A 26,156-nucleotide genomic window follows, 5' to 3' on the forward strand; every position below is an offset into this window, starting at 1 on the left:
GGACTTTCTCTGGGAGTTCTCAGAATCTACCCCGGGTTATAACTATTATCTTGGAGCTCCCAGTATTGAGCCCTGTTTGATTTAAACATTTTTTTTCCATGAATGTATATGTTTTAACACGGGATCCGGTGATCAGGCTTGCTGACTTGGCTGATGCATGTCATCATATCCCAATTGCGTTGATCGATGCTCATGATGTCAATCACTGGATTGTCTAGTTCAGACTTGATTATGTATGGAACGCCGTCATATAGCTTGAATATTGCTGAGTTTGGCATTAAACACCAACAAACAAACAAATCTATTGTATTAATTCTATTGACCCTCGGGATAGCCTCAGTCTGCAACTGTAGGAAACTAGTCCGAAGCCTGTGTCAAGTAAAAATCTGTTCGGTCTTGGAAGCTCAGCTAGTAATTTGGGATGTCATTGTATGTTGTGATTTCAGTAATGATACATTAATAACATCAAAATCTAAAGTCACTGATGCTTCAGCAATAATATATAGACAAACTGACTCGGGATAGGGGCCTAATGCAGAGCTACAGATCAGCAGCGTATTTGCGTAAAATACCCCTAAAAAATATTCAAAACCCAATGACTTTCAATTGACTTGCATACAGAAATGCATGCATTAAACATGTTAAATGAAAAACTCAAATGTATAAACACAGCCTGCACGAATACCCAATGAAGCTTTTTCAGCATGCGTACAAAGGAGCTTATTTCCGAAACACAATTACGAGCTAATTTACTTTCTGAGTCAAGCCTATATATTCAGAACAGTTATCACGGTTATATACATCTAAAACATTATTTAATTTTGAAAAATCTTAAAATGTTCACTCTTTTGTGGAAATACCCAATAGAGTGATGAACATGATGAAAATATGAGTGAAAAAATATTGGTTGACCAATGAAAAATGTAATAACCCAATTAAAATAGAAACCCTTGAGTAAAAAAAACTCAATTGCTCAAAAAGTAATCTGGAGCTCTGCTAATGTCAATATTCATCCCAGCTGTCGTGATGGCTTTTCCAACAAGTACATTAACTATTGATTATTATTTATGTCTATGTTTGTACTTGACAGACGAGGATGCTGTGAATGAAGCCCACCAGTTGATGTTGAAAGCCTCCGATTTTGAGGTGAAAGACATCATTGGCCGCGGCCACTTTGGGATAGTCCAGGTTGTGAAGGAGAAAAAGCTGGAAACAGTTTATGCAATGAAAGTTCTCCGAAAGAATGACATCTTGTCACAACCAGAGGTAGGTTTTCTAATTTAAAAATACTTGATCATGTTGATATATAATGGTATTCTCAAAAGGAAAATGATTTTATGAAAGGGTTCATTGCTAGGTTTGAAAAATGAGAAAATGCTTAGACATGGATGAGAAGAAGCATGTAGTCCGACACTGACAGTTTATAGTAGCAGCTTGTATCATGTTTATAGCATTAGTTTCATGTAAGAATTTGCTAAAAGCTGATTATACTAAAATTGTTTCGCAACTAGTGTCTTATGGGTAGTGGGACTTATGGGTAGTAAATTTGGAAATACATGCATTGTTATTTATTCAACTTGTTCAAAGTGTTTTTTCATTGGTTTGATGTGAAATGTGTTGTATCCATGGAGCTTCTGTGTGGAATGCATGAATCATCATGTCGACATCCTGGTGGCCTGTCCACAGATTTCCTTCTATAAGGAGGAGCGTGACATCATGGCGCTGGCAACCAGTGAGTGGATCACACGCCTCCACTACGCCTTCCAGGACAACTCAAGTCTCTACCTTGTCATGGACTTCCACCCGGGGGGCGACCTCCTCTCTCTGCTCTCAAGGTCAGTCCACAGCCAGTATCTTCATCCACTGGGGGCGGTCGGGTAGCCTAGTGGTTAAAGTGTTCGCTTGTCATGCCGAAGACCCGGTTTTCGATTCCCGACTTCGATTTTGTATGAATCAGAAAATCCTCTTATAACTCCTGTCATAATGAACTTGAAGACAGATTTGTTTAATCACACTTGTAGTCATATGTTGTGACACTTGATCTGGGGTCCATGGGATCCTCAATTAATTCTAAGGGTCCTTGCAGGCAGTGTGATTAAAGTTATGTAATGGTGTACTGTACGTTTTCATAATTACTTTAGAGCCTGGAATGAAGCATTGACAGTGTGCATGTGGACAGTGGTCATGATTGGTTGATGAAATGACAGACACCCATAACTGCTCTTGATGAGCTGTAGGTACAATGAATATTATTGTGCATATCTTGGGAAGCAGTATATTCTTTTTATGCGCCCAATCTCAATATCTGTGCGTACTGGACTGCGTCATGTAAAACCCTGCTCAGTGTTTCCGTTTACCAGTAATTACCAGTTTTTTACCGGTAAAATTAGGCTTGGACCGGTATTTTATGACTGCTTGTCCCGGTATTTTATGACAGCTTGTCCCTGTGGACCGTCAAATAAAGTACCTTATAAATCTGTGATATTCATATAAGTATATTTTTCGAACAAAGTCATCTTGTCTGTTACCATCAGGGTTTCCCCTTGTTGATTTTTAGTGCAAGGAAATTACATTTTGCTTAGCTTCAAGGTTAAAAATATATTTGTAGTGACTTGAAATATTAAAAAAAAAGAGAAAATTGTGACTGAACCTGGTGTGAATGATGTGTAGATCTAGTTTCTTCAGAGATAGGGGACAGGGGTGGCCCAGTCGTCTAAGGCGCCGCCATTCGCTGTGCAGAGTTGCATCCCTTGGACACCCCAGAAACCTATGATTGTGGGTTCGAATACCGGTTCACCCCGATTATGTTTCTAGGTTTGTCAGCACCATACCCGTGCTCGTGGGTTTTAATGAAGTGGGAAATGTCTGAGACCTGCATCACTTCGGGCTTTCCTCCCACATTTAGCTGACAAGCTGTGATATAACTGGAATAATGTTAAAAGCGGCGTTAAACCCAACTCACTCACTCACTCACTCACTACTTCAGAGATGACATCTTTGCATTGAACATGATGTTGAAAGATTATGACCAGGTAATTTTTATATTTTTTATTTATATTTTGAAAGTTTGGACTGACAAATATTAGGGGAGACTGGTAATTTTTAGAGTAGCCAGTCCAACAGGATTGGCAGTTTCAAGAGCCAGCGGGAACACTGCTGCTTGATACAATGATACAGTGATACAGTGAAGTACACAAGACTTGTTTGTTGACAGACATGACGACATATTTGAGGAGGACATGGCTCGCTTCTACCTGGCCGAGATGTCGGTTGCCATCAATGATCTGCATGAGATGGGCTATGTGCACAGGTAACCATGAAGTGTTTTACTAGAAAAGATTGGTCCACAAACAAAATACTGGGGGTATGTGACTTGTATAAGTTAATGGTGACTTGGTTTGATTGCATGTCGTTGTATCCAAATTGTGTGGATCGATGCTCATGATGTCAATCACTGGATTGTTTTGTCCAGATTCAATATTTATCACTGCTGTCATACAGCTGGAATATTGCTGAGTGCGGTATTAAGCAACAAACACAAATTGAAATGGTGAAAATATGTTAATGTCTTTCAAGTTTAAGTTTTGTACTTTCAAAACTACTTACAGCTGTAAAACTTTATTAGACTAGACTTTCACAGGAATGTTTAAAGGTCAGATGCATGTTTTTATGTTTTATTTCCAGAGATATCAAACCCGAAAATATTTTACTGAACCAGAAAGGTCACATCAAGCTAGCTGACTTTGGTTCTGCAGCCAAGATGTCTGTAGACATGCTGGTATGTGTATACGGAGAATTTTGTTCTGGCAGGTTGCCATGGTTTTGTTTGGGTAAATGTAATTTGTAAACTTTATTTGCTTCGATTATCCTGATTATGTGTGATTACCTTGTGATGTTATTAATGGTAAGACAGCTGAAATGATGCTGTATATGTCATTAACATGATAAAGTCATTACTCGTGTCAAAAGGTTATTGTAGGTTATTATTATGATTAAATGATGAAAGTAATTACAAGGCAGTCACTGACGCAACATGTACGCAAGACGGCCATATTGTCTGACTTGTGCGGCGCATGATACTCAGGGAAGCGCTTAGCGCTAATTAATTCAGTGAGGGCAGCGTTAGAAATTGGCACTCGTCCTGTAGTCCTTGCCAAACTGTCCAATAGTTAAGGTATCATAAGGACTAGCAGAAATTTGCCATTTTTAAGGGTTTTGGTATGTGTTATCATTGTAAGGACAAGTGGACTAAAAATGTTAGTTTCTGCCACTGGAGGGCCTACTCAAGTGCGAGCTATGTGAACAAATATTTCGGGTGCCGCGTATGCCAGGGTACTGAGTTTTTTATATGTGCCTCCACTTTACCACGTCTACTGTGTTTACAGAGTGCCTGTTTTACGGGACACGATAATGGATGAAAGCTGTTAATGGTTAAATGGTTAAAGCTGTTTTTATTTCAAAGTACGGAAGACATGTATGTATTGCAGGTATCATCTTGTATGCTTGGCGATTATATTTCAAACTCAAAGTTTAGAAACTTGTATACTGCAGGTGTAGTCTTGTAGTCATGTTGGAGATTAAATTTCAAACTCAAGACGTGTCTATATTGCAGGTCTCGTCTCGTATGCCTGTTGGTACTCCTGACTACGTTGCCCCCGAGTTGTTGACGTCCATGAACAGCAACCGTGGGCCCCGTATGTACAGCGTGGAGGTGGACTGGTGGTCGCTGGGCGTGTGTGCCTACGAGATGATGTATGGCAAAACCCCCTTCACTGATGAATACGGTTCCATGGTTACAACCTACAGCAATATCATGAACTTCAAGGTCAGCTCGGACAACAATTCATTTTAAGCTTTGGGACTGAAAATGTGGTTGCTCATAATATCAATCACTGGATTGTCTGGTCCAGATTTGATTATTTACAGGCTGCCGTCCTATGGCTGGAATATTGCTGAGAGAGCGTTAAAACAACAGACACACCATACCATGAACAATTATGTCCATGCAGACTTCATCAGTCTTGTGAGAGAGTTGGGTTTAACGCCGCTTTTAACAGTATTCCAGTTATATCATGGCGTGTCAGCTTAATGAGGGAGGAAAGCCCGAAGTGATGGAGGTCTCCGACGTTTACCACTTCGGTGAAACCCACGAGCACGGGTATGGTGCTGACAAACCTAGAAACATAATCGGGGCGAACCAGGATTCATCAGTCTTGTGATGGTAGACTGTAACAATAGCCATTATAGTCTTGAACCACACTTGATTGATTCATTGAGAACTGGGCACACAGGTGGCCCTGTTGTCCAATGTGCTGAAATTCATTGGCAGAGCTGCATCACTTAGGCATGCCAGATAGTTGTGAATGTGGGTTTGAATCCTGGTTGACCTGATTATGTACATCTAGGTTTGTCAGCACCACACCTGTACTTATGGGTTTCACATCTTAGACCTGCATGTAATAGGTCTTCAGCAACCCATGCTGGTCTTAAGAGGCGACTGTGCTTGCTGTAAGAGGCGACTAACGGGATCGGGTGGTCAGGCTCGCTGACTTGGTTGATGCATGTCATCGTATCCCAATGCGTGGATTGATGCTCATGATGTCAATCACTGGATTGCCTGGCCCATACTTGATTTATTTACAGACCGCTGTCATATAGCTGAGTGAGGCATTAAACAACGACGAAAAACAAACACTTTCCTTCTACATCAAGCTGAAACTCCATGTTATGGCTGAATACTGTTCAAAGTGGTTCACTCACCCTCTCATGAAGTTGTTATTGACTATTTCAGAGTAAGTTAAAGTTTCCGAAGGACAGCAGCGTGTCGGAGTCGGCCAAGGATCTGATGAAGAATCTGCTAATGGAACAGAACCAGCGCTACACGTGGAAGGACATCTGCAGTCACAAGTTCTTCAGCACCATCACCTGGAGCAGCATCGGCAAAAGTCAGTACAAACATCTCACAACAATCGCTTCCTATGTACAGGGTCATGTTTGCAACAGTTTCTACTGCTGACTGAGTTTTGCTATCTGTGTGAGAGTTAGTAATTTGATTTAGTATCTAATTTAGCAACATGAGAAAATACCCCCCCCCAAATAAAAAAAATAAAATAAAATAAAATAAAACACAGCCCGCCTTTATTTACAAGCCATTGCCTGAGAACCAATTCTTTTTATTTTTTGAAGCCTACATCCCCCTGTTTTGGGGGGGGAGGGGGTTGGTGTGTGTGTGTGTGTGTGTGTGTGTGTGTGTGTGCGTGTGCGTGTGCGTGCGTGTGCGCGTGTTTGTGTTTGTGTTTGTGTTTGTGTTTTTTTAGTTTTGGGGTTGTTTGTTGAAGCTAGTATGTAACCAAATGAAAATTTGTGTACTATCAACCTGGGAAAGGGCCTCCCTACATAATTGTATTCCCTTATGAGTAAAATACTGGAATACAGTATTTGACTACCATTAGACTTGGAATATTTAAGTTTGTTTTGTTTTGTTTTTAAAAATTGAAATAAAAATCAAATGTACGGCAACTTGAATGATGCTGCAAGTAGTCCCTGAGAACCAAGACTATTATATTGTTTAGCCTTATGTGTACTGTATGGGCTGGTATTAGGTAAGGAAATCAGTGTGGACACTGCGTTTGGGACAGTAGGTGTGCCTCGTGTTCAACGGAAGATTCGGGGCGGTGGGGTAGCCTAGTGGTTAAAGCGTTCGCTCTTCACGCTGAAGACCTGGGTTTGATTCCCCACGTGAGTACAATGTGTGAAGCCCATTTCTGGTATCCCCTGCCGTGATATTGCTGGAATATTGCTATAAGCGGCGTAAAACCATACTCACTCACTCACTCAACGGAAGATTCAGTTTCCATTAACCAATAAACAGGGCACCATGATGGAGTGTGACGCAGTGTAAGTGGAATTAATGTGTCATGTATACGTTAATGCATCACACCAACTTGTCACATGAATGGTGGCTGTTAACTGGCCCATGAGCAGACCTTCTACCCCTTCTGTCATCGACTGCAAGGATTAAGCAGATTGGTGGTTGCAGTTGACAGATTGTGATGAAGTCTGTTTAGCAGTAGATTGATAGAAATTGGACTTGACCATGGCTTCGAATTGACTAAAGTGGCACCCCTATCTACCTCTGACAGCCTCACCGCCTTTCATCCCCACTGTCAACAGTCTGGACGACACATCCAACTTTGAGGAGGTGGAGAAAGTAAAACCCCAGCCCTCCCTGGATGAGTTCAAGATTCAGAAGGACTTCTCGGGGCGAGATCTGCCGTTTGTTGGATTCACCTATGTGAGGGATCTCAAGGACCTGTGAGTAGCGCTGCACGGCATGCTGCACTACGCATTTTAAAACGACATGTATTGCAATATTTTTTATTTGTTTTGGAATATTGAGTAAACAAAGATTTGTTATTATTTGTACCGTTTAACTTAAAATCTACAGAAATGCACGCACAAATGATGTTTCCTTTTGAAATTAATTGACAAGACAAGATTTTTCTCTCAGGGTAGTTCCCTGTATGCAAGGCTACAAAATGGTGGTGATTGACCATGGTGCTTTTTATTGTCTGAAGTATGTAGAAAATAATGTTTGTGTGTACAATCAGCATGATCAGTGTCAATCACTGTTGAACACTTTAGCTCCAAGAATATCACAATGCATATTGCAATACAGATACCTGTATCACAATACAGATACCTGTATCGCAGTATGTTGCAATACAACTTTTTCGCTGTTGATCATAATATCTGTCACTGGATTGTCTGGTCCAGACTCGATTATTTACAGACCGCCATCATATAGCCAGATATAGCTTGAATATTGATGTGTGTGGCATTAGACAACAAACAAACTTGGTGGTAGTGGACGGTTCCATATGTGTGTTTTCTACCTTCCCCAGCTGCTACTGCTCCTGTCACAGTGGTAAAGTGTCCACCAGAACTATCCTCAAGGAGTGCGATGGCAACACCTCCTTCTCCACTGCCCTCCAGACGGCTCCAGACTCCACCAATCTGGAGGTAACACTGACAGTGAAGATCGCAGAGCTGAGGTCACTGAAGGAGCGGTGCAGTGAGCTGGAGGACTCAGAGGTCAAGCTGAGGTCGGAGGTGGAGCAATGGAGACACAAGTGCGAGGAGAGGGATGACCAGAGTGGCTGGCAGGAAGGGGAGACAACTAGGCTGCAGAAGGATGTGGACATGTATGTCAACAAGACCAAGGTTAGATGCTGCTGAGGGGTTTAAATGTTTTTATGGAACTGGGCGTTTTATTTTCATTACTGGGTCAGAATAAGTCCCCAGTACCTCATACTTGCCAATCTCAACTGGTGATTAAATGGTCAGACTCTGTTCTGGTGACTGGTTGTCATCGTACCCAATGGCTTGGATCACTTCTCATGCAATTTTATCCAGTTATTTACAGGTCGTCATGATATGGCTGGAATATTGCTGTCTGCGAGTAAAACAGAATAGAATCATTTCCACTTATACTTGGTCTCCAAATTTCATTTTCACCTTTGGTTGAGGGGTCACGGGTGGCCCAGTCGTCTAAGGTGCCGTAATTCGCTGTGCAGAGTTGCGTCCCTTAGGCACGCTAGAAACCTATGATTGTGGGTTCGAATCCCGGTTCGCCCCGATTATGTTTCTAGGTTTGTCAGCACCATACCCGTGCTTGTGGGTTTCACCGAAGTGGTAAAGGTCTGAGACCTGCATCACTTCGGGCTTTCCTCCAACATTAAGCTGACACGCCGTGATATAACTGGAATACTGTTAAAAGCGTCGTTAAACCCAACTCACTCACTCACCTTTTGTTGATGATGTTGATGTTTGAAATATGAACACTCAAGGAACTGTATAAGATGAAGAGAAAGGTGATCAGTCGTGTTTGAGAGATTTCTTTGAACAAAGAGAAGTCTTTGTTTTAAACATCTTTTGAAGTCTATACTCCCAGGGGTCTCTTGGGGAAGATAAGGTCCAGTGTACCTTATTGCTGGATGAGCTGACTCAATGGGGGGAGAGTTACAATGTGTCCTCTGACTAAATCGTTTTGTTGTACCTTAAAGGTTTACCTGGCCCAGGGGGCGGTCGGGTTGCCTAATGGTTAAAGTGTTCGCTCTTCACGCCGAAGACCCGGGTTCGAGTCCCGACATTGGTACAATGTGTGAAGCCCATTTCTGGTGTCCCCCACCATGATATTGCTGGAATATTGCTTAAAGCGGCGTAAAACCATACTCACTCACTCACTCACTCACTCACTCACTCACTCACTCACTCACTCACTCACTCACTCACTCACTCACTCACTCACTCACTCACTCACTCACTCACTCACTCACTACCTGGTCCAGGCTTCACTATATATAAGTGATCCTGATATAGGCTCGCTGATGTGGCTGAGGCATGTCATTGTATCCCAATTGTGTCGATCGATGCTCATGATGTCAATCACTGGATTGTCTGGTCCAGATTCGATTATTTACAGACCACCGTCAGATAGCTGGATAATGGCTGGTGTTAAACAACAAGAAATAAACTAACAGTCGTGATATAGCTGCAATATTGGCTGATTGTAGTGTGAAATAATATTCACTCACTCGTTTGATTACTGTAGCATGAAAAAGATTTTTTTGTTTATATTTAAAGCCACCCTCAGCAATATTCCTGCCATATGATCGTGGCCGGTAATGATACATTACCTTTAGGGTATGATGAAATGCTCACAACCAATTTGGCGACCACCCAATCCAAGTCGGGTCTTACGACCGGCATAGAATGCTGGGGACCAATTCTAATCATGTGCAGGAATCCCCATAGGGTAGATTCAACAACATGAGAAAAACAAAAAGAACAAATATTTCAAAGAATGCACAATTGCATATAGTAAAATCCAAGGTACTGTTGCTGGTTGTTGCAGGTGCTGAGCGAACAGCTGATGAATGAGTCTGATGAGCGGCGGCAGTTGGAACAGCAGGCTGAGCAGATGTATCTGCAGATACAGGACATGTCTCAAGAGGCTCACAACATCCAGGACGAACTCACCATGTACGTGCTTCGTTTAGGAATGATCTCATGATTTCGTTGTATGCGAGGTTTTCAGTTTGACCAGAGCTCAGTGTGTTCTACAAAGTGGCCACGGTGACTTTGTGAGTACTTGTGCCTTGATAGTCAGAAGGTTGAGTTTCAGTAGTGCTTCAGTTAAGGTAAGAATAAGTCTTGATAATACAGCATCAACACACTCATTCGAGGATCCATTTTCATATTTATATTACTTTGCTTATTAGCAAATAATGTGATCTTTAATATCTTTACATTTGAATGAAGTTGTTTTCTGTGTGAGGGGGGCACACGTTGCCCAGTCGTCTAAGGTGCGGCAATTCGCTTTGCAGAGTGGCGTCCCTTGGGCACACCAGAAACCTATGATTGTGGGTTCGAATCCCGGTTCACCCCAATTATGTTTCTAGGCTTGTCAGCACCATATCCGTGCTCGTAGGTTTCACCGAAGTGGTAAACGTCTGAGACCTGCATACCTTCGGGCTTTCCTTCGACATGAAGCTGACACGCCGCGATATAACTGGAATACTGTTAAAAGCGGCGTTAAACCAAACTCACTCACTGTGTGGTGAGTGTGTCATCAACCATGTGAATGCAGGATTGTGTTGATGTGTATGCAGGATTGTGTTGGTGTGTACTGCAGGATTGTGTTGGTGTGTACTGCAGGATTGTGTTGGTGTGTATGCAGGATTGTGTTGGTGAGTATGCAGGATTGTGTTGGTGTGTACTGCAGGATTGTGTTGGTGTGTACTGCGGGATTGTGTTGACGTGTACTGCAGGATTGTGTTGACATGTATGCAGGATTTTGTTGACGTGTACTGCAGGATTGTGTTGACGTGTATGCAGGATTGTGTTGGTGTGTGCTGCAGGATTGTGTTGGTGTGTATGCAGGATTGTGTTGGTGTGTACTGCAGGATTGTGTTGGTGTGTACTGCAGGATTGTGTTGGTGTGTACTGCAGGATTGTGTTGGTGTGTATGCAGGATTGTGTCGGTGTGTATGCAGGATTGTGTTGGTGTGTATGTAGGATTGTGTTGAGTGTACTGCAGGATTGTGTTGGTGTGTATGCAGGATTGTATTGGTGTGTATGCAGGATTGTGTTGGGGTGTATGCAGGATTGTGTTGGTGTGTACTGCAGGATTGTGTTGGTGTGTACTGCAGGATTGTGTTGGTGTGTATGCAGGATTGTGTCGGTGTGTATGCAGGATTGTGTTGGTGTGTATGTAGGATTGTGTTGAGTGTACTGCAGGATTGTGTTGGTGTGTATGCAGGATTGTATTGGTGTGTATGCAGGATTGTGTTGGGGTGTATGCAGGATTGTGTTGGTGTGTACTGCAGGATTGTGTTGGTGTGTACTGCAGGATTGTGTTGGTGTGTATGCAGGATTGTGTTGGTGTGTATGCAGGATTGTGTTGGTGTGTATGCAGGATTGTGTTGGTGTGTATGCAGGATTGTGTTGGTGTGTGCTGCAGGATTGTGTTGACGTGTATGCAGGATTGTGTTGGTGTGTATGCAGGATTGTGTTGGTGTGTATGCAGGATTGTGTTGGTGTGTACTGCAGGATTGTGTTGGTGTGTACTGCAGGATTGTGTTGACGTGTATGCAGGATTGTGTTGGTGTGTGCTGCAGGATTGTGTTGACGTGTATGCAGGATTGTGTTGACGTGTATGCAGGATTGTGTTGGTGTGTATGCAGGATTGTGTCGGTGTGTACTGCAGGATTGTGTTGGTGTGTACTGCAGGATTGTGTTGGTGTGTACTGCAGGATTGTGTTGACGTGTATGCAGGATTGTGTTGATGTGTATGCAGGATTGTGTTGGTGTGTATGCAGGATTGTGTTGATGTGTATACAGGATTGTGTTGGTGTGTACTGCAGGATTGTGTTGACGTGTATGCAGGATTGTGTTGACGTGTATGCAGGATTGTGTTGGTGTGTATGCAGGATTGTGTTGATGTCTATGCAGGATTGTATTGGCATGTACTGCAGGATTGTGTTGATGTGTACCCAGGACCCAGCTGGACGACCTCCGTGACATCATCAGCCAGCTAGAGATGGAGAACGAGAATCTGATGCGGCGACTACGGCAGAAGGACCGTCAGCAGCACACAGTCAACAACAGCCTCAACGACACACAGAAACAACTGGCTAGCGTCCAGCTCAAACTCGATAAGGTGATCTAAGGGCCATGATGGGAGGCTTTGTTGTGACCTTGTATGTTTGGTGCGGCAGCTGCTGGCTTCTCTATTTCTGACAGGGCCTCCACACTGATGCTTCAAATCTTAGAATAGTCCTGTGGATTGGTTTGTGTTTTCCTTGGATGCAACTTGAAACAAGTGAACTGACCATATCAAGTAGCATCGTGTTTACAGATCTGAAGGTGTTATTATAGCTCAGTGGGCTGGGTGTTAGTTTGTCATGATGTTAAAAGGTTTGGGTCCTGGTGAGGGTACAGTTAGTAAAGACCCATTTCTGCATGTGCTGGTTCAACTTCAGAGGCTAGTCCAAAAACTACTCAAAATCTGTCTAGTAACCTCAGTCCTTATTGGGAAACTAAAATGTTTTGAAAATGTTAAGTCAAGAAGAACTAGTAGAATAATAGATTATGGGCACAGACTACACCTGCCAGTGCAGAAGTTAGTCAGTGTTGTTTGTTTTCTAGGTACAAGTGCAGAAGTTAGCCAGTGCTGTTTGTTGTCTGGGAATCAGTGCAGAAGTTAAACAGTGTTGTTTGTTTTCTAGGTACAAGTGCAGAAGTTAACCAGTGTTGTTTCTGGTCTAGGAGCCATGGCAGAAGTTAGCCAGAGTTGTTTGTTGTCTAGGAGCCAGGGCAGAAGTTAGCCAGTGTTGTTTGTTGTCTAGGAGCCAGGGCAGAAGTTAGCCAGTGTTGTTTGTTGTGTAGGAGCCAGGGCAGAAGTTAGCCAGTGTTTGTTTTGTAGGAGCCAGGGCAGAAGTTAGCCAGTGTTGTTTGTTGTGTAGGAGCCAGGGCAGAAGTTAGCCAGTGTTGTTTGTTTTGTAGGAGCCAGGGCAGAAGTTAGCCAGTGTTGTTTTTTGTGTAGGAGCCAGGGCAGAAGTTAGCCAGTGTTGTTTGTTTTGTAGGAGTCAGGGCAGAAGTAAGCCAGTGTTGTTTGTTGTTTAGGAGCCAGTGTTGTTTGTTGTGTAGGAGCCAGGGCAGAAGTTAGCCAGTGTTGTTTGTTGTGTAGGAGCGGAGGAAGTCGAGGGATGACCAACGCCGAGACCTGGTGATGATGGAGAACAGAGATGAGGTGTGGAAACAGCAGCTGGATCAGAAGCAGGCATCCATCGATGATCTCAACAAGAAACTCAGGGTATGTATACTGTATATTCGTTCATGTCTTTATTACATGACATATACAAAACTCATGACATTGGGTGTTTAAGTCCTGCATGACACAAGGATTGTCTGACAGTAACAAAAGTTCACTGCAGGCATACAGGTGATAAAATGTTATGGCAAAAAGGATAACAACTTTGTAATTGTTTCTTATGAGGTTTGTTGACATGGGCACCAACAGTCTCTGTAGGTGTACTTGCTGTTGGTGTACTAGATTCTATTGGTGTACTCGTCTCTGTTGGTGTACTAGATTCTGTAGGTGTACTCGTCTCTGTAGGTGTACTTGTCTCTGTTGGTGTACTAGTCTCTGTTGGTCAACTCGTCTCTGTAGGTGTACTAGTCTCTGTTGGTCAACTCGTCTCTGTAGGTGTACTAGTCTCTGTTGGTCAACTCGTCTCTGTAGGTGTACTCGTCTCTGTTGGTGTACTAGATTCTGTAGGTGTAACTAGTCTCTGTAGGTGTACTCGTCTATGTTGGTGTATTAGATTCTGTAGGTGTACTCGTCTCTGTAGGTGTACTTGTCTCTGTTGGTCAACTCGTCTCTGTTGGTCAACTCGTCTCTGTAGGTGTACTCATCTCTGTAGGTGTACTTGTCTCTGTTGGTGTACTAGTCTGTTGGTTAACTCGTCTCTGTTGGTTAACTCGTCTCTGTTGGTGTACTAGATTCTGTAGGTGTAACTAGTCTCTGTAGATGTAACTAGCCTCTGTTGGTGTACTCGTCTCTGTTGGTCAACTTGTCTCTGTAGGTGTACTCATCTCTGTAGGTGTACTTGTCTCTGTAGGTGTAACTAGCCTCTGTAGGTTTCCTAGTCTCTGTAGGTGTAACTAGTCTCTGTAGGTGTATTAGATTCTGTAGGTGTACTTGTCTCTGTAGGTGTACTCGTCTCTGTTAGTGTACTCGTCTCTGTAGGTGTAACTAGTCTCTGTAGGTGTACTAGTCTCTGTAGGTGTAACTAGTCTTTGTAGGTGTACTAGTCTCTGTAGGTGTACTGTCTCTGTAGGTGTACTCGTCTCTGTTAGTGTACTCGTCTCTGTAGGTGTAACTAGTCTCTGTAGGTGTACTAGCCTCTGTAGGTGTAACTAGTCTCTGTAGGTGTACTAGTCTCTGTAGGTGTAACTAGTCTCTGTAGGTGTACTAGATTCTGTAGGTGTACTGTCTCTGTAGGTGTACTCATCTCTGTTGGTGTACTCGTCTCTGCTGTACCTAGTTATGATTACCCGACACAGGACCTCGAGGACCTCGTGGAGGCGTATGAACAGCAGGAACAGGAACACGCTGATGAGATTGAGCTGCTCCACAACAAGATGAACACGTCACTGAGGGAGAATGGCCTCGTTGTCCCGCACATTGTCCGAACTGAACAACCCAGGAAGAAGAAAGTGGTGAGTGTAGTGTGTCATCTACAATTTAAGTGATAGGTAATGCTGCCTTGTAGTAACACTAACATGTTGATACATCTGTTGGGGAACAATTGTGTAAGTTTTGAGTTTGTTCTGTGCAGGAGCTGTTTGTCACTCTACAGACTGGGAGGTCTTCTCTTCTCAACAGCACCCACCTGGAGGACAAAATCAAGGTGAGTCTGTCAGCCACCATGCCTGTTTTGGAAATGTGTTTACCGAGTACTGTCTACCATGCCTGTTTTGGAAATGTGTTTACCGAGTACTGTCTACCATGCCTGTTTTGGAAATTGTACCGTGTACTGTCTTCCATGCCTGTTTTGGAAATGTGTTTACCAAGTACTGTCTACCATGCCCGTTTTGGAAATGTGTTTACCGAGTACTGTCTACCATGCCTGTTTTGGAAATGTGTTTACCAAGTACTGTCTACCATGCCCGTTTTGGAAATTGTACCGTGTACTGTCTACCATGCCTGTTTTGGAAATGTGTTTACCAAGTACTGTCTACCATGCCCGTTTTGGAATTGTGTTTACCGAGTACTGTCTACCATGCCTGTTTTGGAAATGTGTTTACCAAGTACTGTCTACCATGCCCGTTTTGGAAATTGTACCGTGTACTGTCTACCATGCCTGTTTTGGAAATGTGTTTACCAAGTACTGTCTACCATGCCCGTTTTGGAAATTGTACCGTGTACTGTCTACCATGCCTGTTTTGGAAATTGTACCGTGTACTGTCTTCCATGCCTGTTTTGGAAATGTGTTTGCCAAGTACTGTCTACCATGCCCGTTTTGGAAATGTGTTTACCGAGTACTGTCTACCATGCCTGTTTTGGAAATGTGTTTGCCAAGTACTGTCTACCATGCCTGTTTTGCAAATGTTTCTTAGTCACTGGGTACTGTACTGTCAGTTGGGTGGTGGGGTAGCCTAGTGGTTAAAATGTTCACTCAACAAGTACTCTGTGCTGAACTCCAAGGTACCATTCCAACTGTTACCATATATTTATTTAGTGCTGATTACTTCCTATAATAGCTGAACAATTGGATTCCTTCACTGATAACCACAGCTGTCATTGCCCTGTTTGTCTACCACTGTCCTCTGTCTACCCTGTACAGGACCTGGAGTCCCTGATTGACCACTACAGTGGGGAGGCCAAGGCTTGGCGCCGGAGGGAGGACGACATGAGGAACACCATACAGGTAGAACATGTATAACACTGTATACACAGACCTAAAATGACAGGGCTCAACTCAATTGAAATTTGTGTTCTTTGAATTTTTTGTAAGGTTATCCTTTGTAGTTAGGGATAGCCACAATGTAGAGAAAGTGCTTGCAAGCTTTACCAAGAGAGCGTGTGTGTTCATACAAGAGCCTGGTGAGGGTGAGGTCTTTGACATATTGAGATTTGTGATGTCAGTGGGTGTACGTGATGAGTGTATGAGCATCTTTGTCCTTCCAGAAACTGCAGCAGCAGCAGACGGAGACCAATGTGCTGAACGAGTCCAAGAATCAGAAGAAGGAGAGTCTGTTCAACCACCTGAAGCTGTACCAGCAGGAGGTGCAGGACCAGAAGCAGCTGATCAGGGTTTGTACAACACATGAACAACACCTGTACTACACCTGTACAACATTTGCACAACTCCTGTACAACACCTGCACAACACCTGTACAACACATGCACAACACATGCACAACACATGCACAACACATGCACAACACCTGTACAACACCTGTACAACACATGCACAACACCTGTACAACACATGCACAACACCTGCACAACACATGCACAACACATGTACAACACATGCACAACACCTGTACAACACATGCACAACACCTGTACAACACCTGTACAACACATGCACAACACCTGTACAACACCTGCACAACACCTGTACAACACCTGTACAACACATGCACAACACCTGTACAACACATGCACAACACCTGCACAACACATGCACAACACCTGTACAACACATGCACAACACCTGTACAACACATGCACAACACATACACAACACCTGTACAACACATGCACAACACCTGTACAACACATACACAACACCTGTACAACACATACACAACACCTGTACAACACATACACAACACCTGTACAACACATACACAACACCTGTACAACACATGCACAACACCTGCACAACACATGCACAACACCTGTACAACACCTGTACAACACCTGCACAACACATGCACAACACTTGCACAACACATGCACAACACATGCACAACACCTGTACAACACCTGCACAACACATGCACAACACATGCACAACACATGCACAACACATGTACAACACCTGCACAACACCTGTACAACACCTGCACAACACATGCACAACACATGCACAACACCTGTACAACACATGCACAACACATACACAACACCTGTACAACACATGCACAACACCTGCACAACACATGCACAACACATGCACAACACCTGTACAACACCTGCACAACACCTGCACAACACATGCACAACACATGCACAACACATGCACAACACCTGTACAACACATGCACAACACCTGTACAACACATGCACAACACATGCACAACACATGCACAACACCTGCACAACACCTGTACAACACCTGCACAACACTTGCACAACACATGCACAACACATGCACAACACCTGCACAACACATGCACAACACATGCACAACACATGCACAACACATGCACAACACATGCACAACACATGCACAACACCTGCACAACACATGCACAACACATGCACAACACCTGCACAACACATGCACAACACATGCACAACACCTGCACAACACCTGCACAACACATGCACAACACATGCACAACACATGCACAACACATGCACAACACATGCACAACACCTGTACAACACATGCACAACACCTGCACAACACCTGTACAACACCTGTACAACACCTGTACAACACATGCACAACACCTGTACAACACCTGTACAACACATGCACAACACCTGTACAACACAGGCACAACACCTGCACAACACATGCACAACACCTGTACAACACATGCACAACACATGTACAACACACATGCACAACACAGGCACAACACACATGCACAACACACATGCACAACACACATGCACAACACCTGTACAACACAGGCACAACACACATGCACAACACAGGCACAACACAGGCACAACATACATGCACAACACCTGTACATCACAACACATGCACAACACATGTACAACACATGTACAACATGTGTCTCCTTCTCCCCAGGACCTGCAGTCCACCATGAAGAGCTGCCTGGCGGAGAGGCAGGTCAAGTCCGGGGAGCTGCGGCTGCAGGTGCAGGTGAGTACCCCACACAGGACGTACACTGCATAGTCTCATGGTGTGTGGGCATAGAGTTGCTTCCCAGGTGGCAAGCATGGAAACATGAAGGTGGTTAATCTGCAGATGAGCTGTGGCAGTTTGTCATCACCCCTTGGTCATTGCTGACACTATCACCGCTAATATCTGGTTCATGATTTATGTCCTCGTCTCACAAGGATCAGTGTTGGCTCCAGTTTTATTTAATCTATGTACCAGGGAACTGGGGGAAGTTATTGATCTGCAAAACTTATGATGTGCTCTCTAACTTTTACTCAGGCCCTTGAGGAGGAGAAGCAGAGCCTGGAGCGGGACCTGGAGCAAGAACAGGAGGTGGCCGAGGAGCACAGGGCTCTCCTGGACAGACAGAATAAGGTAGTGCCTGATGTTTCAGTAGGTGGCCGAGGAGCACAAGGCTCTCCCGGACAAACAGAGTAAGGTAGTGCCTGATGTTTCAGTAGGTGGCCGAGGAGCACAGGGCTCTCCTGGACAGACAGAATAAGGTAGCGCCTGATGTTTCAGTAGGTGGCTGAGGAGCTCCTGTGTTTTCTAATCATGCAACCTCAAAAAGGTTAACATGAGGCTTTCCGAATGACAGTTAATGTGATAAACATTTGAAACAGAAGAGATTTTCCATAGCCCATTGTAGTACTACCATACAATCTCGTCCATCTATTAGACATTCCAGAATTTTCTATTATTCAGTTTTCAAATTTTAGATCAAGAACTTTAGAAAGGAAGTTGCAAACTAGTCCTGTAAAACTCAGGAAAACTGCTTTCTGACTGGCTAATGTCGACTTTCTGTAAGTCATTTCATTGGTTGTTCAAAATTCATGAAAAGTCATTCCAATGTGACCTGTAGTGTGATGTTCTTGGAGCGAGCATTAACAATTGATTTTAATAAGATTGAACAGAGCCAAGTTCCTCACAACAGCAAGTTCATATGTTGTCACATGCCTCATGCACTAAAGGATTGTCTACTAGTCTAGGCGACCCGTGAAGATCCGGGGTAGCATAGGTCTTCAGCAACCCATGCTTGCCGTAAAAGGTGACTATGCTTGTGGTAAGAGGCGACTAACGGGATCGGATGGTCAGACTCGCTGACTTGGTTGATGCATGTCATCAGATCAGAATTGCGTATATCGATGCTCATGATATCAATCACTGGGTTGCTGTCTCCGGCATAGGCTCTATTATATCACAACTCTTTGACTGCTTTGTCAAGCAGAATCTAGGGTGCTGTTCCACAAATCTCACTTAGTGCTAAGATGATCACAACTCCCATACTTTAATATAGACTTCAATCGCAGAATTAAGGGTTTTATGAAGTACTTGTTATATTGTTTTCAGGAACTGGAGGAGCTGTCTATCCTTGTTTCCAAACTTCAAGATGAATGTGAGGATGCTGAAAGAGAGAAGAAAAATGTCATGGAGGAATACTCTTCAAGGTCAGATGTTACATCGTGTCATATCAGTTAACACTCAATACTGGTATACCTCTAATACTTATTTGCTTGAACATGACCAGTATATGTGTACCTTACAATGATCTAATATGCTCAGAGACCTATGCTTCGTCTTGTTGGCGTCATAGAAGTTTACCACAGTGTAATGGATAGGATGTCAGCCCAGTGAGTGTAATTTGATCCCCGACTGCATCATACCAAATGCGATAGCTTGCTTGGCGCCAAGGGATAAAACAAGGACTGGATAGCTCGGAGTCAGTATACTGTGTCGAGTGGGTTATCCATGTAAAACGGCAGCTTGGTACCTCAGTGGGCAAGCGCTATAAAACGCATTAGTTGTATTGTACTTGTACAAGCAACCACACACACAAATGCATGCACATTGCTATATAAGTGCAAGAATCTTGAATATGATGTTAATACCCTTTTCACCTCACTAATGTGCTGAGTAATGTATCAATTGTCACAATATTAGTGTCACTGCAAGGTTGAAAACATCCTCTTTATACCATGAGTACGATATCAGGTCTTAGTGAGGTTGTTTTGTTTTCAGACTGGACACCTCTGTACAGAAGTTGAGCTCAGAGAAGCTCACCCTGGAGAAGAAGATTGCGTCTCTCCAGAGCCAGTCTGACACTCTGCAGAGACAGGTGGATGACTTGACTGACAGGCTGAAGTCTGCTGACCGCCGTCTTGCTGAGTCCAAGACTCAGATACAGCAGCTGTGTGAGGAGAAGACCAACCTCCAGGTGAGGATGGAGTCCCTCCAGAGGAGATCTGCCAGTCAGGACGAGGATATGAAGGCAAAGGCGGAGCTCAATGCCCAGATCAACACTCTACAGCAGGAGAAGAGAGCCATTGAGAGCAAGATGGAGGATCTGTCTGAGGAGAAGGAACAGATTGAAAGGAGGCTGAAGAACTCTGAGAAGGACAGGGATGATTTGAAGGTGAAGGTCGGGAAGATGGAGGAGATTGAGAGGGAGAAGGGTCAACTGGAGAGGAAGGTGACTCGGTTGGAGAGAGTGGAGAAGGACAAGGAGGAAGTGGAACAGAAGCTGGTGAAGCTGAGGAGTGTTACTCGGGAGAAACAGGACCTGGAGACTAAACTGATGAGGCTGGAGAGAGTCCAGAAGGAGAAGGACAGGCTGGAGGAACAGCTGCAGGGTGTGGAGAAGGAGAAACGAGAGCTTGAGAGGAAGATAGCCAGGCTAGAGCGTGGGGAGAAGGATAGGGAAGGTGTGCGGGAGAAGTTGGAGAAGGACAAGACTGGTCTGGAGGAGAAGATTCAGCGGTTAGAGAAAGTGGAGGAAGAGAAGCATGAGTTACAGGAGAAGGTGATCAGGCTGCAGAGACTTGAGGCGGAGGTGGATGAGCTTAAGGACAAGCTGAAGAATGTGGAGAGAAATGAAAAGGAGAAGTCTCGTCTGGAAGAGAGGGTTCGTCAGTTGGAGAAGGTGGAAGTTGAGAAGTTTGAGCTTCAGGGGAAAGTGACCAGGTTGCAGCGACTTCAAGCAGAGGGAGAAGAGCTTAAGGACAAGCTTATGAGTGTGGAGAAGTCTGACAAGGAGAAGAGTCAGAGACTGTCTAGGACAGAGGAAGATAGGGCAGAAAAAGAATTACTTGTACAAAGACTTAATCTTGAGAAGAAAGACTTGGAACAGAAGGTTAAAAAGTTGGAGATGATTAAATATGATTTGGAGAAGACAGAAAATGAGAAGAGAGATCTGGAGGTGAAGGTCATTCGGTTAGGAAGACTGGAGAATGAGAAGAAGGATTTAGAGGACAAGTTGCGGAATTTGGAAAAAGGAAAATTTGATGTTCAGAAGGCTGAAGAAGAAAGGAGAACTCTTGAGAGGAAGGTGAGTCGGTTGGAGAAGATGGAGGTGGAGAAGAGGGACCTGGAAGAGAAGTTGAAGAAGACACAAAAGGAGAAACAGGATTTGGAGAAATCTGAGAAGGAGAAGAGAGAACTGGAGATCAAGGTTAACTGCTTGGTCCACTTAGAGACTGAAAAGAAAGAACTGGAGACAAAGGTAGAACAGTTGGATAAGTTGGGGAAAGAGAAGCAGTCCCTAGAGGAAAAGTTGAGGAAACTGGAGAGTGAAAAAGAAGTATTTGAGAAGAAGGTGGAGGATTTGGAGAAAAAAAGCCGTGAGAAATCTGGTGGTGACAGCAGACGTTCTTTGGTTGACAGGTTGCAGACAGAGAAATCTGACCTTCAACGAAAGGTTGAAACTCTTGAAAAGGAGAAAGATAATCTTAATCGGGACAATTTGAGAAAGAGGACATCCATGCATGAAAGTGACCTTCAGAAGGCAAAGAATGACCTTGAGGACAAAGTCAAGAGGTTAGAAAAAGTGACCGGTGATCTTGAACAAGAACTCAGCCGAAGCAAAGAACAGATTCACAAGATGAATGATCAGGGTGGTAGGAGGCATTCTGTACAAGATAAAGTTGTGTCACTTATGAAAGAAAATGCTGACCTGCGGGTTTCCCTGGAAAAGTCCAAATCTCAGGCAGAGAAGGCAGCTGAACTGAAGACAGAGAAACTTAAGCTTGAATCTCAAGTTGATGAGCTTCAGCTGGTCAGAAATAGCTTGAAAAGAACAAAGTCTTTTGCTGTGTCCAAAGACAATCAGGTTGATGACCTTGAGCAGGAAAAAAGATATCTTGAGGCCAAGGTCAATGGTCTGCAGAAGCAGCTTGACCAGAAGAAGGTAGCAGATGGCAAGAGTAGTGATCAGACGTCCGAGTTGGTCAGTCTCAAACAGGAGAAGGTGAAGCTGGAGGAACGGGTGAAGCAGCTGACAGAGATGACGGCAACGCTGCAGAAGGAGCTGGAGACGTTGTTGGAGGAGACGGATGGTGTGGATGACCTGAAGGATCAGAACGAGAAGCTGCAGACAGAGATGGACTCACTGAAGAAGAAGCTGGATGCACAGGATCAGAGCAAGGTCAGTTGTGGTTTTAGCTAAAAGGGGTTGCTTGGAGATTTGTAGCTCACCTGACTGAATGTAGGAGGGTTTGTTTGTCTGTGTCTGTGGCTGTTGTTCACATTTATGTTTTCAACATCTCCTTTAAATGAAATCACAAGGCCTATAAGGCTGACGGGATGATCAAAGCTATAGTTGAGACTGCTTATAGAATACCAATCTGATTTTATACAAGGCAGACATGATATGCATTCAGTATGTGCCATGTGGAATAACGTATCATACTTTTGTTTCCATCTTTGACACACCTACAATCTTTGACCACCACTTTCAAGTTTTTTCTGCATTTCCGACATCTCTGAAACCTTTTGATTTATGAAGCTAACATTGCGTGTGTACATACATAGTATATGATCTCAGGGATGGTTTTTCAAAAATTTGGTCTGAGTTTAAACATGGCTGCCAAGGCAGCCATATTGAAAATATCATTTTTGCCAAATGCTAAGCCATTTTTGCAATTTCATTATGAAATGTCATATGCAAAAATATATGTGCTATGTCCATTAACATATTTATATATATATATTTTATTTTTGTTACTATGTATTGTGATGTTTAACACAGCTTCAACATTTGACCTTCATGATGACTATAGAGTTGGCTCTCTGCATAGCCAGTTATGTTTGAATCAGTGTTTAAATTAATGAACTTACTGTGAGGATATGTCTTGTGTAGAAACTTGTGTCATTTCTTTGCTTATTTTTCTTTACCCTTGTATGACAGTTGTGATCTAATAATATATTCAGAAACATTCAGGTGAGCTACAGGGCCTTGTTGGTCTATTTTATACATTTGCTTGAATAAGAGTTTTGAGGCTTTTTTTAACTACTTGTTACAGATGTAAAACAGATGTCAGAGTGACATTTAACTGATGTGTCTGTCAGTTCATCTGAACATGCTGTAACATCAGTATTTCTTTTTAGCTTAATATTTTTCGATAAAAACTTGACATAGTTTGTACAACATCATGTCATGGAAGGAAAACATTTTTGAACATTAAGTATCAAAGCTGCATTTGTACTGAACTTTAAGAATGACCACATATTTCGATCTAGAACTTGAACCAGAACAACAACAGTAGTCTGGCCTCGGTGAGACAAGAGCTGAATGAGTCGAATCTGGCACTGAGTGAGGCAAGGTCCCTTCTGTCTGCTGCACAGCGCCAGGAGCTGGAGCTGCGAGATCAGATCCATCTAATGCAGAGACAGCTGGACAACAATGCCATGGAGCGTGGCGTCAAGAGAAACGTGAGTCATGTGTTATCTCTGAAGGCTCTGTTACAGTCAGTAGCTGTCGGGGAGTTAGTGTCTAGTGTGTTTTCTCTTAAGTGTACCGGGGGCACGGGTGGCCCAGTCGTCTAAGGCGCCACGATTCGCTGTGCAGAGTTGCGTCCCTTGGGCATGCCAGAAACCTATGATTGTGGGTTCGAATCCCGGTTCGCCTGGGTTATGTTTCTAGGTTTGTCAGCACCATACCCGTGCTCTCGGGTTTCACCGTATTGGTAAACGTCTGAGACCTGCATCTCTTCGGGCTTTCCTCCAACATTAAGCTGACACGCCATGATGTTACTGGAATACTGTTAAAAGCGGCGTTAAACCCAACTCACTCACTCACTCATAAGTGTACATGGAGGCCCCTGTAAAAATCTGGGTTAGAACTGGCCTTCACAAACCCATGTTTGTTGTAAGGTGGTACAGGATCGGGTGTACAGACTTGCTAACTTGCTTGATGGATGTCATCATATTCCAATTGGGTAAATGGATGCTCATGATGTCAAACACTGGATTATCTGGTCCATACTTGATTGAGTGCTGTTATATAGCTGGAATATTGCTGAGTGTGGTGATAAACAAACAAACACACACTGTAAAAGGAGAAGCATATAACAGGATTAAGTTGTAATAGTTTGGGATAACTATTCTTTGAATGTTTGAAGTTGGAGGTGAGTGATGTTTGATCATGAACTGGAATGGCGTTGTGACATATTTCAGGATGAACAGCCAGCTGTCCCACCTGTAAATCAGGTTGTGAAAGTCGTAAGAATTCTCTGTATTATATATAATCATGTTCATTTGGTGGAGAGTTTCATATCATTAATCATGTTATATTTATACCAGTTTCATAGACAATTGTCTACCAAGCCTTCTTGCACAAAGTAATCCATGGCAGGACTCTCATACAGCCATGAGTGGGGTGGTTGTTCCAATGGTCAGCTTGAGCTCTATAGAAACTGTTTGGTAAAGTAAGGGATGTGCTAATGCTTTTGTGACTACCTTTTAGTACTCACCATTGTCAATACTTCTCAGGTCTGTGAAACACCACATTTCCCCCTCATCATCCAGGAACTCAGTGGGCTATATTCAACCAACGTATCATGCGATTCCAGTGTGAGGGAATTAGGCAGGATCTCAGACCAATGAGCGCTCAGGTTACAGTGCACCTGAGGCAATATTTCTCCTGAAACATGTGACATCCTTGTGGCCATCTGCTCTGCACACTGCTGCAGTGTCAGTCATGCTAGGTGCAGCGCTCATTTGATTTCTCTCATCTTCCAAGAGGCAAGAAAGTTAACTGACTATAAAAATCCAGTTTCCATCCTTGCCGAACTAGGCTGGAATTATGGAGTTATATTTTGGCTGGACTAACAAGTCTATGCATAATTCAATCAAAACTGTGGTTCGTAAACTGCTGTGTAGATATTGGTCAGTTGCAGGATTTGCAAAGCATATTTGCTGCCAACTTGGCTTCAACAGATATTTTCCATATCTTTTCATGTTTTTAATCAGTGCTCCAGTGATTTTATGCACTTCATGAAGTAAGATCTGTTTTATTACAATATAGATTTTGATTATCAATCAGCTCGTCTTGATTGGGCACCGCAATTTTGTTTGAATGCAAGGGTTATGAGAGGTGGAATCTGATTGTCAATAGGAGGAACACAGAAGGGACATTACTTGTAATAGCCACTGGTGGTGCTACGATTGAGCCCAGACATTCTAGCCAAGTTGGGCTAGGGTGGAATCTGTACGTATATAGTCAGTTAACTCCCTTGCCTGGGGAAGATGCCTTCTGTGAAATATACATGACCTCATTTTATTCCTTGACTGAAAATGGACATGTGCCACACGTATGTGTAATACATCATAACAGCGGGACCGCCTCTGTGGTCCGGGTTTCAATTCCCGGCTGCGTCATACCAAAAGACATGCACTCGGCATTAAGGGGCTAAAACAAGGACTGGTCGGCTCGGAGACAGTATAGTGTGTCTGAGTGGGGTATTCATGTTAAACTGCAGCATGGTATCTCAGTGAGCTAGCACTATAAATCGGCATCAGTCCGGACTAGTACAAGCAGCCACACAAACACACATGCACATGCACGTCGCTATATAAGCGCAATAATCTTGGACGCGACGTTAAACCCCATTTCACCTCACCTCATAGCAGCGGTATGTTGTCGTGGGTATGTATTGTGTGTACAAACCTGTGAAGTGTTAATAAGGAGTATGATCTGAATAATGAAAACAATACGAA

General features: G+C 43.5%; 1 protein-coding gene across 1 annotated transcript in view; it reads left to right on the plus strand.

Moving 5' to 3' along the window:
* The window catches only part of LOC139472428 (citron Rho-interacting kinase-like), a 48,196-nt gene that overhangs the window by 1,738 nt on the left and 20,302 nt on the right, over positions 1–26,156 (plus strand). The window contains exons 3-23 of the mRNA XM_071254906.1: positions 1,091–1,266; positions 1,687–1,835; positions 3,215–3,310; positions 3,685–3,778; positions 4,613–4,825; positions 5,792–5,945; positions 7,143–7,314; positions 7,905–8,223; positions 9,917–10,044; positions 12,061–12,223; positions 13,253–13,378; positions 14,632–14,787; positions 14,907–14,978; positions 15,915–15,998; positions 16,259–16,384; positions 18,072–18,146; positions 18,444–18,539; positions 19,515–19,612; positions 20,184–22,584; positions 23,679–23,870; positions 24,615–24,659. Of these exons, the coding sequence (XP_071111007.1) occupies positions 1,091–1,266; positions 1,687–1,835; positions 3,215–3,310; positions 3,685–3,778; positions 4,613–4,825; positions 5,792–5,945; positions 7,143–7,314; positions 7,905–8,223; positions 9,917–10,044; positions 12,061–12,223; positions 13,253–13,378; positions 14,632–14,787; positions 14,907–14,978; positions 15,915–15,998; positions 16,259–16,384; positions 18,072–18,146; positions 18,444–18,539; positions 19,515–19,612; positions 20,184–22,584; positions 23,679–23,870; positions 24,615–24,659 (5,135 nt within the window). The remainder of the gene's footprint in view (positions 1–1,090; positions 1,267–1,686; positions 1,836–3,214; positions 3,311–3,684; positions 3,779–4,612; positions 4,826–5,791; positions 5,946–7,142; positions 7,315–7,904; positions 8,224–9,916; positions 10,045–12,060; positions 12,224–13,252; positions 13,379–14,631; positions 14,788–14,906; positions 14,979–15,914; positions 15,999–16,258; positions 16,385–18,071; positions 18,147–18,443; positions 18,540–19,514; positions 19,613–20,183; positions 22,585–23,678; positions 23,871–24,614; positions 24,660–26,156) is intronic.

Source organism: Haliotis cracherodii, unplaced genomic scaffold (genome assembly GCF_022045235.1).
Source record: "Haliotis cracherodii isolate W230 unplaced genomic scaffold, xgHalCrac1.p SCAF_24, whole genome shotgun sequence".
Taxonomy (NCBI): Eukaryota; Metazoa; Mollusca; class Gastropoda; order Lepetellida; family Haliotidae; genus Haliotis; species Haliotis cracherodii.